At 33.9% G+C, this 15,506-nt stretch overlaps 1 protein-coding gene across 1 annotated transcript in view; it reads left to right on the top strand.

Annotated features, from left to right (window-relative positions):
- The first annotated feature begins 11,199 nt into the window (after positions 1–11,199).
- Positions 11,200–15,506, top strand: part of rad50 (RAD50 homolog, double strand break repair protein) — a 32,050-nt gene continuing 27,743 nt past the window's right edge. Inside the window, 7 exon segments of the mRNA XM_051093280.1 lie at positions 11,200–11,303; positions 11,552–11,706; positions 11,929–12,012; positions 12,166–12,317; positions 13,062–13,247; positions 13,948–14,152; positions 15,191–15,319. Of these exon segments, the coding sequence (XP_050949237.1) occupies positions 11,578–11,706; positions 11,929–12,012; positions 12,166–12,317; positions 13,062–13,247; positions 13,948–14,152; positions 15,191–15,319 (885 nt within the window). The 5' untranslated portion in view covers positions 11,200–11,303; positions 11,552–11,577.

Raw genomic sequence — 15,506 nt, 5'->3', positions numbered from 1 at the left:
AAGTGATGCAGACAGGTCCATTAGCAGGCCAAAGGCGCACGGGGTGGAAGAGCAAATTAATCAAACTCCTCTCTACCATTTCAATGTTTGCTAAATTGGATCGACGAAAGGGCCCGCATTTCAAACAGCAACCGGTCTGCCGTTTGACTTAAGGCTGTGCAGCGAACAAGTGACCTTGCCGTTTTAATCATCAGCCGTTTCAACTTTGATGTTTTGACTGACATTTCCGCCAATCCAATTTACACCAGTTCACACTTTTAACAGCTGGTCAATTGGACCAACGTGGTCCAGACATATTTTATTTTGAAAACTTGGAAATATTGATTTTTTTTTTTTTCTCTTGTCTAGCCAATACGTCTGTGCCACCAAGCAAATCAATTTTGTCCTGAGATTGAGCATTATGTTTAATCTCTCGCTTCGCCAAGCATTTCCAGATGGTAATTGGCAAGTTTTTGCTTGAGAAGATTTCAAGGAAACCAAAAATTGGTAATGAAGAAAATTGAAAGTAAGCATTCTGATGACAGACACAAATCATCATAATAACAGAGTAAATCAACTGCTTTTTAAAAGACACAATAGATGTCAATTGCAAATCCAACATGTGTTTTCGTCCCTTAGGCTGGAGGTTGTTGCTCTATGTTCTCTATGCATTTGAACATGGTTAAAAATAGCCCCGAATCATGTGACGACAAATATCATGTGACGGCAAAGAGCATTTGGCAGCAATTCAAACAGAGAGTGTGCATTGAATATAGGGTCATATAGCCAATATAACACTTAAGATACTTCTACTTTCACTACTGACCTCTTTCATTCGTCCTTTCCTTCTTTCAGATTACAAATCATCCTGAATGATATTTTGTCAGTCTCTCTGACTGCAGAATTTTGTTCAGCTTGCTGTGATATATATTCTTTAATCTGAATGAAGAGAAAAAAATAGATAGCAATCATTCTGATAACAAGTGAAACGGTCACCTTGCTAGCTACAGCTGGGTCTTACATCAAAAAGTTTCAAGATTCATTTTTCTTTCGGTCAGCATGAACATGTGGCCTGCCTCTTTCAAGGAATCTTTAATTCAGGCTATAAAAGTGAAATATTGATTCAAAGAAAAAGTGTAATTTTTTTTTTTTAAATAGCAGTAAACGGGTAAACAGGGAACTTTATATCTCAGGTCTACATTCTGATATGATAACTAAGATGATATTGGAGATATTAAGGAATCTGGGTTATTTTCAACTTAATATTTATAGCATGCTGTTGTTTATTACAGACAACAGTCACGATTCGTCCCGAAGGAAATATGCAACCAGTGTCGTGATTAAACATTTAAAATGTGCAATCATCATTGTTTGGATGTTGTAAGACCTTCAAACTCAAGTTTTCAGACAAGGCTTTGTCAGGTCAACATCAAAGTTTATCTTCACAAACTTTATCTATCTTGTTAACATTATGTTTTACACTTACAGCTCAAATAACACATCTTTACATTTTATAAATATTCATGCATTAAGTGTTTTAAAGGGGTCATCAGATGCCTATTTTTCACAAGTTGATATGATTCTTTAGGGTCTTAATAAAAAGTCTATAATATACTTTGGCTAAAAATTCTCAATGGTAGTGTAAAATAACACCCTTTTTACCTTGTCAAAATCAGCTCTGCAAAAACCATCCTGTTCTGGTCGAGGTTGCTTTAAATGTTAATAAGCTCTGCTCACCCCGCCTCTCTCCCCTCTCTGTGGAGTGACGAGCCTGTTTACTTTAGCCGCATTTAGCTGCGTTTATCCGCCAGACTTGCTAAGTAGCACGTTATTAGGAAAGATGATTGCAAAGATTCATAAAAAAACCCTTATACTCACTTCTGCTATCACTTCTGCTATAAGTGAAGCTGGATCACAAATGATTCGCGTGAACATAGACGGATATACTGTATGTAGATCGGAAGGCACATTCCATTCACAAACAAATGTAATCCACTGCATCTTCAAAAAATACATTGCATGGGTCAAAATTATTTTACGGCAATTATTTATATATATATATATATATATATATATATATATATATATATATATATATAAATAATTGCCGTAAAATAATTTTCAAAGTGCAGGTTCAAAGTGAACAGGTTTCAAAGTGCAAGTTTAAAAAAACGATACCTTTATCGTCTAAACTACAAAAATGCAGAAGCTGTTTTCTGGTAATGTGTTAGACTTCCTGTTCACAATCTGCCACAGAGACATAACGAGAAGAATATTGAAGTGCCGTAAACGGTAAAACAGTTTGCACTACAAACTATTGTGTTCATAATTTAGATAATACATTCAAATAATATGGTAAGACACACCAATTTGCAATATCAAGCAGCAAAATGAGTTGTTTTGTACAGATAAACATAGCTGGACGCAGATGAGACCGGAAGCCAGACACATTAAATTTACAAACGGCCGCTCCCACTCTTACTGCAAAAATAAGGTGGATAGTTATGTGCACAAATTCGTAATGATTCTTTACAAAGTGACAGTGCCAACTACTGGCCTGGCATGCATAATACAGCTTTTTTAGTCATTTTCATGGAGCGGTGAAGAGGGATCATTTTGATAATGTACAGACAACAACACAAAACATTTCAAAAACTCATAGTACACTGTTGTTGTGTAAACGTACCCTTGTAGAGGCAAACTAAAATGGCATGGTTTGCTTTTGTTAAGCATTGAGTAGTTTTAGAAAAAGGGCTTAGTGTAGGTGTTATTGCACATTTTGAACATTAAACTTTTAATGCCACTCACTGGACGTTTCATTTCTTAATTTCTTAATTGCTTTTATCACCACAGGTGTGGCAAAATCCAAGAAGCAATAAAGAAACGTTGCCACAGGATGAATCTGTGAGCCTGGGGTGGGTATGGTTTCCAGGATGTTGTTAGATGGTTGCTAATTGGCCCAAATCAAAGAGCCTTTATTGTCTTTTATTGCCTAAAATTGGTCCTCAACAGCCTGCCTAATTTGTGCAAAGTTACATGATCATGTTTAATGCATTTGCAATACTATGAGCTATATTTTACCAGGCTTCATAATTGTGTGATATACAGTTTCTCAAATACTGAATAGCAAAATCCAACCATTACCTTTGAGGTGCAAACAGTAAGGAATAAAGGCCAACCAATCAAGACTCCTTTTCTTGTAAAAGCCTCAGCTTTAAATAACTTACAATTCCAAAGTCATTCAGTCAACGCCTTTAAGGTTTTTTTCTCTTTTAAGTACCATCAACAATATACCTAAGAGTCTAGGATGATGAAAAAAAAATTATTCAGGTGGACTTGCAGTGCTAGCAGAAGTCTCACCCAAGTCACTGATATCTCCTCTCATCTCCTGAACTCACTGAGGTTCTGCTCTTTGATCCCTAGCTAGTATGTAGCACCTCATGCAGAACGCTCCCGGCTACCGATGTGAGACATGCTTTATGCAAAATGGTCTGCTGGAACGAAATACTACTGTACTGTCAAAGCCCCTTTAGGGCAAATCAGTCTGCTTGGTGGCCATATTCATAACACCCCCAGGCAACTATTTCCAGCCTTGGAAGTACAGCTTGAAAAAAAAAAAAAAAGTCATAAACGCTACAAAACTTTTGGTCAAGTTTACATTCTATTCAAATATTTCAAATAAAGAATAAATTGTATAAATTGTGCTTCTTTGGCTCAAATCATGCAAATGAACAGTGAAATAAATGACTGGTTTATTAACTGTTTAACTTCAGATGGAACTTGCATTCACATGCCAAATTAAGCATTGTGATGCATCTTTCAAAACGTTATTTGCTTTAAACTGCAAGGTTGGACTACAGACGTCATATTTACTATTTTAATTCGTATATGTTGGACTCCCTGCATGATTGATCTGATATTACACTGTGAATGCATTATTCATGCAGTGTGCACAATATATGCACATACATACAGCATATTTCAGGAACTGTATGACTGTATAACATTCTGAGCGTAACTTGAGTGAAATAAAAGATGGGAGCTGAATTGTGAGAATTTTTAAAGGGTTCACACAAAGAAATAAAATTCTGTCATTAATTACTCACCCTCATATCGTTAACAACCCGTAAGACCTTTATTCATTTTTGGAACACATATTACACTATTTTTATGAAATCCAAGAGCTTTCTGACTCTCCATAGACAGTCAGATTCCCAGTTTCGATTCCAATGTGAATAAAATATGATATCAAGCATATTTATTCTATTTCTTTTTTTGCTAAACATTTAGTTCAGCTGAATACCATGAACAGGCTACGTAAAAACAAGATTCACTTAAGAGCTGTTTGCAAACTAGAGCTGCACGATTCTGGATAAATTGGGTTGATGTTGTTGTTTTTTTTTAAAAAAGGAAGTTGTGGTTCTCTTACGATTCTGAAGGAAAAAAAAAAAAAAACATTAGACAACTAAACAAAATCACATGTAGGCCTAATTTACACGTAAATGATTCAGTGATTCACTCAAGATTTACTTGGTTCATTACTGGATGAATCCGTGTTTTTGAATGAATGATCAAAGACAAATACAGCCCCCTTTCGCTATCTACTGGCATAACAACATAATCGATAAATCTTTAACATTATTTGGAATGTCAAATTAACTTTCAAAAGGATGATTTACTCTATTTTGATCTCTACCGTACATATCAGAGTTTATATCCAGACTATGAACTTCTGAGATTATTTGAATGTTTAACACAGATATAATGAACTGTGTGGTTGAAAAGACTCTGAAGTGATTTCATTCATATACATGACAGTAGCTCTCTTTAGTCAGCGGCAGCACAAACACAGATTTGAATGTTTAAATCACACTGGTTGTACGCTGCACGGAAGAAAGGTTGAGGAATCAAACAGATGGTGGTGACACATCTATTGCAACATGTTTATTTTATCACAAATATTATAGGCTACTTATTCTCGATACCCAACCCTAGTGAGGACCCTACTGGAATTGCACAGATTCTTCCTCAATTGCAAAATTCAATCACATTTTTGAGGGCCTAAACATGTTAGAAATTTCATGAAACTTTACATCTGACATGGGTTTCAGAAGTGGGTGTGGCAGAATTGCTCAATAGCGCCACCTATAAAATTTCAACTAAGTGCCCCTTGAGCTATGTTTCACATACATGTACGAAATTCTGTAGGCACATGTAACACACCAATACAGAAATGTCCCCCAGTACGAAGTCCGAAACCCAACAGGAAGTCTGTTTTTGCGGCAAGTTTGGTCCCTTTTTTGACATTTCAGGCGTTGTATTTAAACAAAACTCCTAGAGATTTATAAAAAAAATCAACACCAAATTAGTCAGTGTAATCTAAAGCCCTTTGTCACATTAAATTGACGTTGAAAGGCATGTCCGTGGTGGCCTCGCCATAGGAATAGAAGGTGTTGTAGCTTAGCCATTCAATGTCTGATCTGCCCCCAACTTCACCCATTCAGTAAGAGTCCTGGCCTGAAGATAGCTAAAGGACAATATCCAGTTATAATCATAGCGCCACCACCTGGTAGCAGGAAGTTTGGCACATAAGTATAAATGATATATTCCTTATATTTACCACTTTAAATGCATATTGCCCACTAGTCGCTGTTTTCCTAAAGCCATTGGATGGTGGTGAGCCCAGGTCCAAGGGCCCTTTTAATGCTGCTTGCAGCTTTAATTCTGAATCATGACTATAATGCTTGTTTTTCAGTTGATATTAAATCTCACTAAGATAACACAATCAACTGGACTTTTAATCGCATGCCCTGATGCCATCTTTTCTTGGCAGTTTTTTTTTTTTTCTAGATTTCAGACAGAGCCAATGTCTCTGCATGCGGAGTCAGGGCAGGGAAAGATAACATCTGTCTTAGCTGAAGCTTGTTAAATCAGTGTTAGTGAGCTGCCTCCTCTCTCGCTGTCTCTCTTTTATGTAACAGAGCTGTGTAGTGTCTGCTAGAAACCATCCGATTCCCCACGGATTCAGCTGATTTGCTTCCCAACCCACCTCAAAATAACTTCCTGCCCACGTACCGCACTTCACCTGCCTGCACTTTTGTTTCAGGATCCTGAAAAGGAACCGTGTACGTGTTGGCTGCAGGGCTACAGGTACTGTATGCCTTAATATGTTTTGTACATCGCATATGCTTGCACTATATGCAATGACACCCTGCTGTTTTTAATGATTACCAAACAGAAGACTTATGAGACACCATGCTGACACACCAATGAATGCTGAATGGAACTGTTACCTTGCTTTCATGATGTACTACCTGTTGATGTATTTATTTTCATGATGTCTAACAGTATCTTACACAAGCAAAATGGCCAAAGAGGAATTTTTCACCATCTTACAGAGTAATCTGAGCCAGACAGGAAACAGAAACTAATAAATGTTAATTTGTCCTGCTTTTAAGATATAATCATGTAACTGCCTTTTAATCTAATCTTGTCTAAGCTCATTTCATTCTTAACTATGTGTTTTCTCACACTGCGTTAAAATGAAGTGGCAGCCCGTTGAAAAAGTTTGATACTGCCCTCTACTGCCACCTTTACTGCCAGTAAATGGTCCAAATAAATAAAGTGCATTGAAAGCAGGACAAAGAGAAAGCTTTCCAAGTCATGGTCACATTATTATTTATTGCAATTTTATGAAACAAATCACACAGTAATATGGCTGAAAGCTTTTAGCATTATTATTAGATTTTAACTTTTAGGTTGTCCTGTTAAGCCATTCATAAAAGTAATAGATATTTAAATGGTTATTTAATGTAATCAACTCAACAGAAGTCAAAGTGTATGACTTCAAAAGTCACTGCTGGTTATGCATTTGGACATCCAATCTTGGAAAAAAGTGAAGCATCGACGAATGAACATCAACTCTTGATTAATCCTCAAATTAATCTTGCGAACCATGACCTTGTCTTTTATACAGTGTTCCCCAATCTTGCAAAATGACATAAAGAGAAGAAAAAAATCCATAATAAATCTACACTCGAGTACATCAATGGACCAACTTCCAAGGCACACAGAAGTGAGAGAAATCACTTACTGAATTCTGAAGAAGAAATCTGATATTGTGCTGTAACAGTCTAAGGGCAGTCCGTGGCTCAACAGCAGCCTCTTGATCAGTGATTTCTGCTGAAACTAACGTCTTCAGAAGCTCTTGAGCAATGAACTCTTTACAGCTGCACATCTGAAGAAAACAGGCCCAGTCTTGCTCATATGGCATCTCAAAATTTCATATTTTTTCCTTATAGGCCTATTAAAGTATCCAAAACTCACCTCTCTGCTTTCAATATGCAAATTCGGTATGTATATCACGTTCACATCCTTTTAAAGATGCAGAAAATAATGATTAATTATAGTATAAATGCAGATAAGATGTCATGTTTATGTTCATGAAGTATGGTACTTACAAATGTGAAAAGATGTGCATAATCCATGAGGTCTCGAAGATGATAAAGTGCCTCACGTATAGCGTCATCCCCCTTACCCATGTGCTGCAATGCTATTAAGAAAAACAGCACATTTATACAGCTGGAACAATTTCTTGGGAGCTGGTAATACACACACACACACACAAAAAAACCATTAACTTTAAATTAATAAGGTAAGTGCAATGTTTTGCAAATGTTCAAGAAAAATATTTTATGCTCACCGAGGCTGCATTTATTTGATTGAAAGTACAGTAATAAAAACATGATTAAAAAAAAAAAAAAAAAAAAAAATATATATATATATATATATATATATATATATATATATATATATAAAATTGCAGTAAAAAAACAACAACAACAACAAAAAAAAATTGTAAATATTCTAATGGCTGCTGAAAATTTGGCTTTGTAATAAATAAATGCAACACATAAATGGGTCATTCCTTGTCAAATCAACCAAATTTCAAAAACTTCCTCAATTGATTTTGCAAATATTTTTTTCTGAGGAAAGATAGACATGTACATTGCTGACAGCCAAAATATTAAATGTCATGGATGAATATTTACGGAGTAATCTACTATTTTGTAGAGGAAGGTCAAAATGGCACACTGTAAACCCTAATGCTGTCTTTACTTATACAATCAAGTAATGTTGACTAAACATTACTTAAAATTTTGCATTTTGGACCTATTACTTAAAAATATGAGTTCATTTAACTTATTTACTATCAAAATGCATAAACTTAAGATTTCAAGTGTTGTGAGCTCAAAATCATGATTAATCATTTGAAAAAAAAAATCATTTTAAAAAGTCATCTTGAATGTTGAATTTTCAATACAACTGAAATATTTGAGAGAACATCACATAAGCTGACTTCATAAATTAATGTTGATTTTCCTGAAAAGGTTTTTTTTTTTTTTTTTTTTTTTTTTTTCAAATACTCACCATTATAGTGAATAGTGTTACTTTTGGTTGGGCACTTGGAACTTTGTTTATATTACTATAGTTTTCTTTCTGTTGTTGCAACAATGCAGCATGAAATCAGAGTTCTTTGATTTCAAAGAAAGAAAAGTAATAAATAGATTGCTTTTAGAAGGTGATCTATATTCTAATTAAATCATTAGGTTTTTTAGGTAATTAGGTAATTAAGTCATGAGTTTTTTTTATGCTGATTAATGATTTTACAATTTTACTGATTTTCTTTTTTTATAAACACTATAAGAAGCTTTTAACTGCGTTTATATAATCTTTTAATATTTGGGGTAATGTGCATGAGTCACACACAGACTTCAACATTCAGCATGTGAATCACAACAATGGTAACAACTCAATTTTATTTATTTTTATTAACTATCAATAACCATTTTATGAGCTTTTTTGTTTGTTTTTTGTTGTGCTACTACTGACATGACTTGCAGTCAAATATAAGAACATTGTTTAACAGTTTTAAGTTACATTTTCATGTTGAGTTAACTTAAATATATAAGTACACTTAAAAAAAATGAATAGCAAGTGAACACAATCGTTTAAGTACATTAAATAAGTGCTAAGTTTGTTGAACTGAATGATTTAAGTACAGTCTACAAAACCGCCAAGTTAAATAAACTTAAATATGCAAGTTTTGGAAGATTCCATTACTCAATTAATTTGAGGCAACGAGTTTACTCAATCAATTTAGTCCAATTAACTTATTAGGGTTTTCAGTGCAATGACTTCAGAAAGATGGCAGCATGATAATGTTATTTTTACACATTAGTACGTCTGTTAGTAAAATCTATTGCCTTTAGCTATCTTTGTTGCATTATGTGCCAATGGTGTCTATTCAAAAATGGAGAAACAGCACTTTAGTTTCTTTAAAGGAGGAATGTCTAAAGAACAAATAATGTTAAAACTAGAGCTGTATCTTGTTTCCTTCTGTCAGGATGACTGCATTGGACCTACCTGCCTGAGTGGCATAAATATTCTTTTTCCAAAGTTTGGGTGCTCAGAACTCAAAAATTATTAAAGATATTGCAATATGATTTTATGATTCTAGCTGTTAATAAACTTTTCTATTGGAATCTTCATTTTCAAGGCCCTACATTGTTCAGTCCCAGAGATATGGGGATCTCAATGAGGCTCCATGTCCAGATTATTGAATATTATCAATCTTTTTAAGTGTTTGAAAACCAAATATTGGTCACTTTGTATACAGCTGATACTTATTATTTTAAAAGTGCAAAGTCAGAAGAAGACAATGTTGAAATTAGAATTTTATCTTGTTTCCCCTTTATCATTTAGGCATTAAGATATCTTTAATACAAGTTACAGGCTTGCAAACTTTGGAGAAAAACTTCAAAAGTGCCGTTTCACCATTTTTGAGCGGTCACCATTCGCACATAATGAAACAAAGATTACTAAAGTCAACACATTTTACTAACAGACCTACCAATCTCTGTGTAAAAATAACATTACGACGCTGCTATCTTGTCTCCGAATCTCAGGTGAAAATTGCCATTTTGACCTCCCCCTACAAAATAGTGGATTAATTAGTAAATATTCATCCATGACATTTAATATTTTGCCTTTCATCACTATACCTGTATATCTTTCTTTAGAATTAATGTTAGCAAAATCAAAAATTTAAGCAGAGAACCTATGGTTGAGTTGACATGGAATGACCCAATGTAAAATACATAATAAATATTAAGCATAGCAGTATCTTTGAGAATTGCATGCTTTCAATATTTCTTAATTTCCAGTTCTATCAACCTACTCACAAAACTGCAACCTACGTAGTCTGTAAACGGAGCGTTCTCACATATATCAAACAGCAGCGAAACAGCACCACCAAGTGGACGGATGTGGTGTAACAACGACAATACACTTCAAACGGGAACATTTGCATGATAAATGTGAAAATTACCAAAAAAAAAAACTACATCAAGCATGCCAAAATCAATGCGATTTTGAAAATAATAATAATAATAATAATAATAATAATAATAATAATAATATTATATATACACAAAATATAAATGAGAATTTAATAAATGAGTATTTTGTCCTTTTGACAAGCCACCGCATGATATCAACTGTGACTCCACAGACCAACAAATAATATGCGTCGAACTTTTCTCCTGCTCCACACTGTCAGGATTTATTAAAAAAAAAAAAAAAAAAAAAAAAAAAAAAAATTATTTAGAGTACTTACAGACAAGAAACAGCATGAGAAGGAAGGTTGTGCAGATCTGAGCGATTGTTGGTGGAGGTTTGCAGCCTTTGAAACCCTTAAAGAGTGAAACAGTCCGACCATTTCACACATGCTTAATGTTTTTCAGGGCCATATTAACAAACCACACTTTGGTAGTATTAATGAAATTAAATTGACAGGGCGGTTTCCTCGGGAAATTTGCGTCTCGTGACACTGAGCATTTGATGTGTTTTTATAAGCTGAACAACCATATTAACCGGAGTTCACAACTACTAATCTAATTTTAGCTATGCTGCTTCAACAAATCAAAGTACCCTTTTTGATTATTCAGCTGTAGTACTTCCTGGAAGTCAAGATTAGTGAATTAAATTAAATAGCTAGGGCTTCGGGTGAAATAAATAAGTGAATATCGTTTCTTTTGCAATATTATGCAGTTATAAATATAATTACTTGTATTTAAAGTATTCGTTATTTAATGAAAAGATCGCTTTGCATGCTGGGATTTGTAGTTTCTTGATGTTTCATGTGACGGTGAGTTGAATGCGGAAGCACGTCACTGCGCCGACGCGGGAAACACACGATTGAGTGCATGCAGTCAAAACAATCTGCAACTTCTGTTTACGTGAAGCTTACTGCCTTATCTTGTGTGAGTTATTCTAATAAAATGCTATTTTATAATGTTTTTACATATTTGCTAGCCCAACTGCCTTGAAGCCTAGAACGACGGCATGTCGTTACATGAACGTGTTAAGAAACTACATATGCCACTTGCCCCAGTAGTTTTTTGCCCTACTTAACTGACTTAACTGGCATAGAAAAAGATAGACAATATCATTGTCTTGTTCCTGTTATTAAAAATGTGCTTTGATTTTCACTACATTTAATTTTATCAAGGCTACAAGTCAAAGCACTGGTCCAAAATGTCTAAGATTGAAAAGATGAGTATCCTGGGAGTAAGGAGCTTTGGAGTTGAGGATAAAGACAAACAAGTGATCACCTTCTTCAGCCCCCTGACTGTCCTTGTGGGACCTAATGGAGCTGGGAAAACGGTTTGTGTATTACTGTCAGTCATGATACTGATGAAATGCATAAAAATGCTTTTCATAGTTTCACAGCCAGTATGAAACGTTATGATGATTAAATATTTATGTAAAATGTATTTTTCAGTATTTAATTTATATTTAATTTTTACCGACCAATAATTGTATATTTAAACTGTAAATTAATAATTATGAACTATAAATAGACTATTCATTTTTATGATTTCACAGACCATCATTGAGTGTCTCAAGTACATCACTTCAGGAGACTTTCCACCAGGAAGTAAAGGAAACACATTTGTCCATGATCCCAAAGTAAGTCTTTGACATGTCTGCATTCAAATGTCAGCATCCACACTATTGCACGAAAAAGTTCTGTTTATTATAAACAGCCACTTTAAATGCTCAACCTCTTAAAAGCAGGATGGATTTTGATTGTCTGTTAATGCTAATGGTGGTCTGTTGTAGGATGCTCATGAGACAGATGTCCGGGCACAGATCAGACTCCAGTTTAGAGACGTGAATGGCGATCCTGTGGCAGTCCAGAGGTCTATGCAAAGCACACAGAAGGGCAAGAAAACTGAGTTCAAAACTCTTGAGGGTGTCATTACAAGAATCAAGTAGGTTGATACACTACAGAAAAAAAGTTTGGGGTCTGTAAGATTTTTCTTATTTTTTTTAATGGTTTCTTATGCTCATGAATGCTTTATTTATTTGATTGAAAATACAAAACAGTCATACTGTGAGATTTTATTACAACTGTATTTTATGCTAGTATGTTTTAAAATATAATTTATTCCTGTGATGGAAAAGCCGAATTTGCTGCAGCCATCAATTCAGTTCCTCAGTGTGACAAGAAATCTGGGTAACACTTTATGTTAGGGTGTCCTTGTTACACATGGAATAAATTATGCATAATTACATGCAAGTAACGCTAAGTCAAACCCTATTCCTAACGCTATCCATATAGCAAGTACATGTAGTTAATTAATATTACTCAGTACTTAAATAGATAATTACACTGTAACAAAGACACCTTAAAATAAAGTGTAACCAAAATGTGTTATTTTTATCAACAGTTGAACTCCTTAATATTTTGGTGGAAACAATGATATATTTTTTCAAGATTCTTTAATGAATGCAAAGATTTTTTTTGTTTTCATTAAACATGTTTTACTGTTACTTTTGATCAATTCCTTGCTAGAAAAAGTAATCTTTCAAAATAGGTTACATGTAATGTAACCTAATATGTAACAAATTTTTACTCCCACTTGGCCCTTGAAATGTCTATGTTATGGTCCCTGTTTGAAGGACTACATTTGATTGTTTTGAGATTAATATGTATTGACTTTTCTTGCTGTCAGGCATGGAGAAAAAGTGAGCCTGAGCTCTAAATGTGCTGAAATAGACCGTGAGATGATCTCAGCACTGGGCGTCTCCAAGGCTGTTATCAATCATGTCATCTTCTGCCACCAAGAGGAGTCCAACTGGCCTCTCAGTGAAGGAAAGGCCCTCAAGCAGAAGTTTGATGACATTTTCTCAGCCACAAGGTATTTTTGTCTGGGCAACAGTTTTCTCACTGAAGCGTCTGTCATTCAGTCGTGTCATTTTATTATTTTTATTTTTATTTTTTCCCCCAAAGGTCTACAATTTGCATTATATTTTAGTTTTTCAGTTTGCATCATCTCTGACTGCTTACATCCTCTGCTTTCTTATTTTTGTCTTATCATTTATAATGTGTGTGTGTTTTTTTGTTTGTTTGTTTTTTGTACAGTTACGGTATGTAATTATCAAGCCATTTTATCTCAGAATATCTATGAAAATTGGTTCTTGCTATAATATCTACACAATGCACAGTATATCTTGTAAATCCTCCTACACCGGTAGGCGGCGCTAAGTGTTTATTTATGTCACTGGAGAGAGATTAAATATTTGCTTAGCTGATTTGATTAAAAAATAAATAAATAAATAAAAACGCAAAATTGTTTACAACTGAAATAGTGGACATGAAACAATTCATTATTTGATTAATTTGTGAAACCCCACTAATTATATCTTTTTAGTTATTCATACAACTGTATTGATGATCAGTCTAACTGAAATTAATTATATATTAAAACCCTATTAAACTAAATTTGTTATTATTCTGTTAGTTTTCTATAACATTGGTTTGTCCGGTGTTGTTTTTTATGCATATTAACGTAGCTTCACAAATGAATAGCTGGAAATAACCAAAACCTTTACTTGAAGGTACATTAAGGTATTGGAGACTTTGCGGGCGCTGAGGATGAAGCAGACCAGCATTGTTAAAAGCTGCCAGATGGAGCTCAAGTACCTGAAACAAAACAAAGATAAAGCCCAAGAGATTAGAGAACTGCTGTCTACTAAAGAGGCTCAGCTGTCTTCCTGTAAAGAAAGTGTCCAACGCATCGAGAGTCAGATTGACCCACTGAAGGTGAGACACAAAAATTTGTGACACCAGTTTTTAGGCTGAATCAAAAAATTAAATGCTATTGATTTTTCTTCTTTTTTTTTTTTTTTTTCCTTTGTATTGATTGATTGATTTATTTATTTATTTATGTATGTGGTAGTTCATTGTTTTGGGTAATGAATATTCTACTTTTTTTTTCAATATACGTGATTGTAGCACAGATAAGAGTACCAGTTGCAGCAAATATCACAGTATATTTATATTTGGCTGCACATTCATCCCCAAAATGTGTATTTTTTAAATTTAATAATGTATTTACAAAACCATATAATAATGTCTGATTTGATTAAATAATCTAGTTAATTTTTTACAAATAGGGTTGCAAAAGTTTTGTAAACTTTAAAGAATTTTTTGTAAACTTTTTAAAAATGTCTGTAAGGTTTCTAGAAATGTGGCCTTTTGCAACCCTATTTACAAATGAAAGGTCAGTTAGAGCTCATTTATTTATTTATTATTTATTTGAAACACTGGGACCAAACTTAAAATAAATAAATAAATAAATAAATAAGATGGTAACTCTTTACAATAAGGTGTAATTTGTTAACATTCATGTATGTATTAACTAACATGAACAAATAATGAACAATACATTTTTGCACTGTTTATTAATCTTTGTTTATGTTAGTTAATTAACATACAGTCGTTCATGGTTTGTTCGTTAGTTCACCGTACATAAACTAATGTGAACAAACACAACTTGTGCTTTTAATAATGCATTAGTAAATGATGTAATTAACATTAACTAAGATTAATAAATGGTGTAGAAGTATTGTTCATTCTTAGTTCATGTTAACTAATGTAGTTAGCTAATAAACTTTATTGTAAAGTTTTACCAACAAGATTAATCCTAAATTATTGATTAGTTTGACATTAGTGCACATTATAAAACAATTGTGTTTAGAACAATAGATGAGAGAGGCATGTTCAGAGCTGTTGTGAAATTGTCAAAATGCATATCTGTGATTACACATCAGTTGAATTTTTTCTTCTGCATATTTTCAGAATCAACTGAATGAGATTGACAACAGCCTCAACAAAGTGAATGAGCTGGCTAATAAGATCAAAACTCTGGAAAGCAGGAAGAAACAGATGGAGGATGATAACCGGGACCTAGAGGAAAAGATTGAACAGGTAACTAAGGTTTATTTAAAAAACAAACAAACGAACAAAACAAACATTGAAAGTTTCACAACTATCAGTATTAGTCATAAATGCCAGATAATGATCATCTGAAAGCAGAGGAAGTGTTTTGCATACAAAACATGTACAGGATGTTCAGTAATGAATGTTGAACTTCTGATATTTTTCATTTGATGAT

This window comes from Labeo rohita, chromosome 21 (assembly GCF_022985175.1).
Source record: "Labeo rohita strain BAU-BD-2019 chromosome 21, IGBB_LRoh.1.0, whole genome shotgun sequence".
NCBI lineage: Eukaryota > Metazoa > Chordata > Actinopteri > Cypriniformes > Cyprinidae > Labeo > Labeo rohita.
Note: the sequence above shows the minus strand (reverse complement) of the source record. Positions and strands in the feature narration are given on the sequence as shown.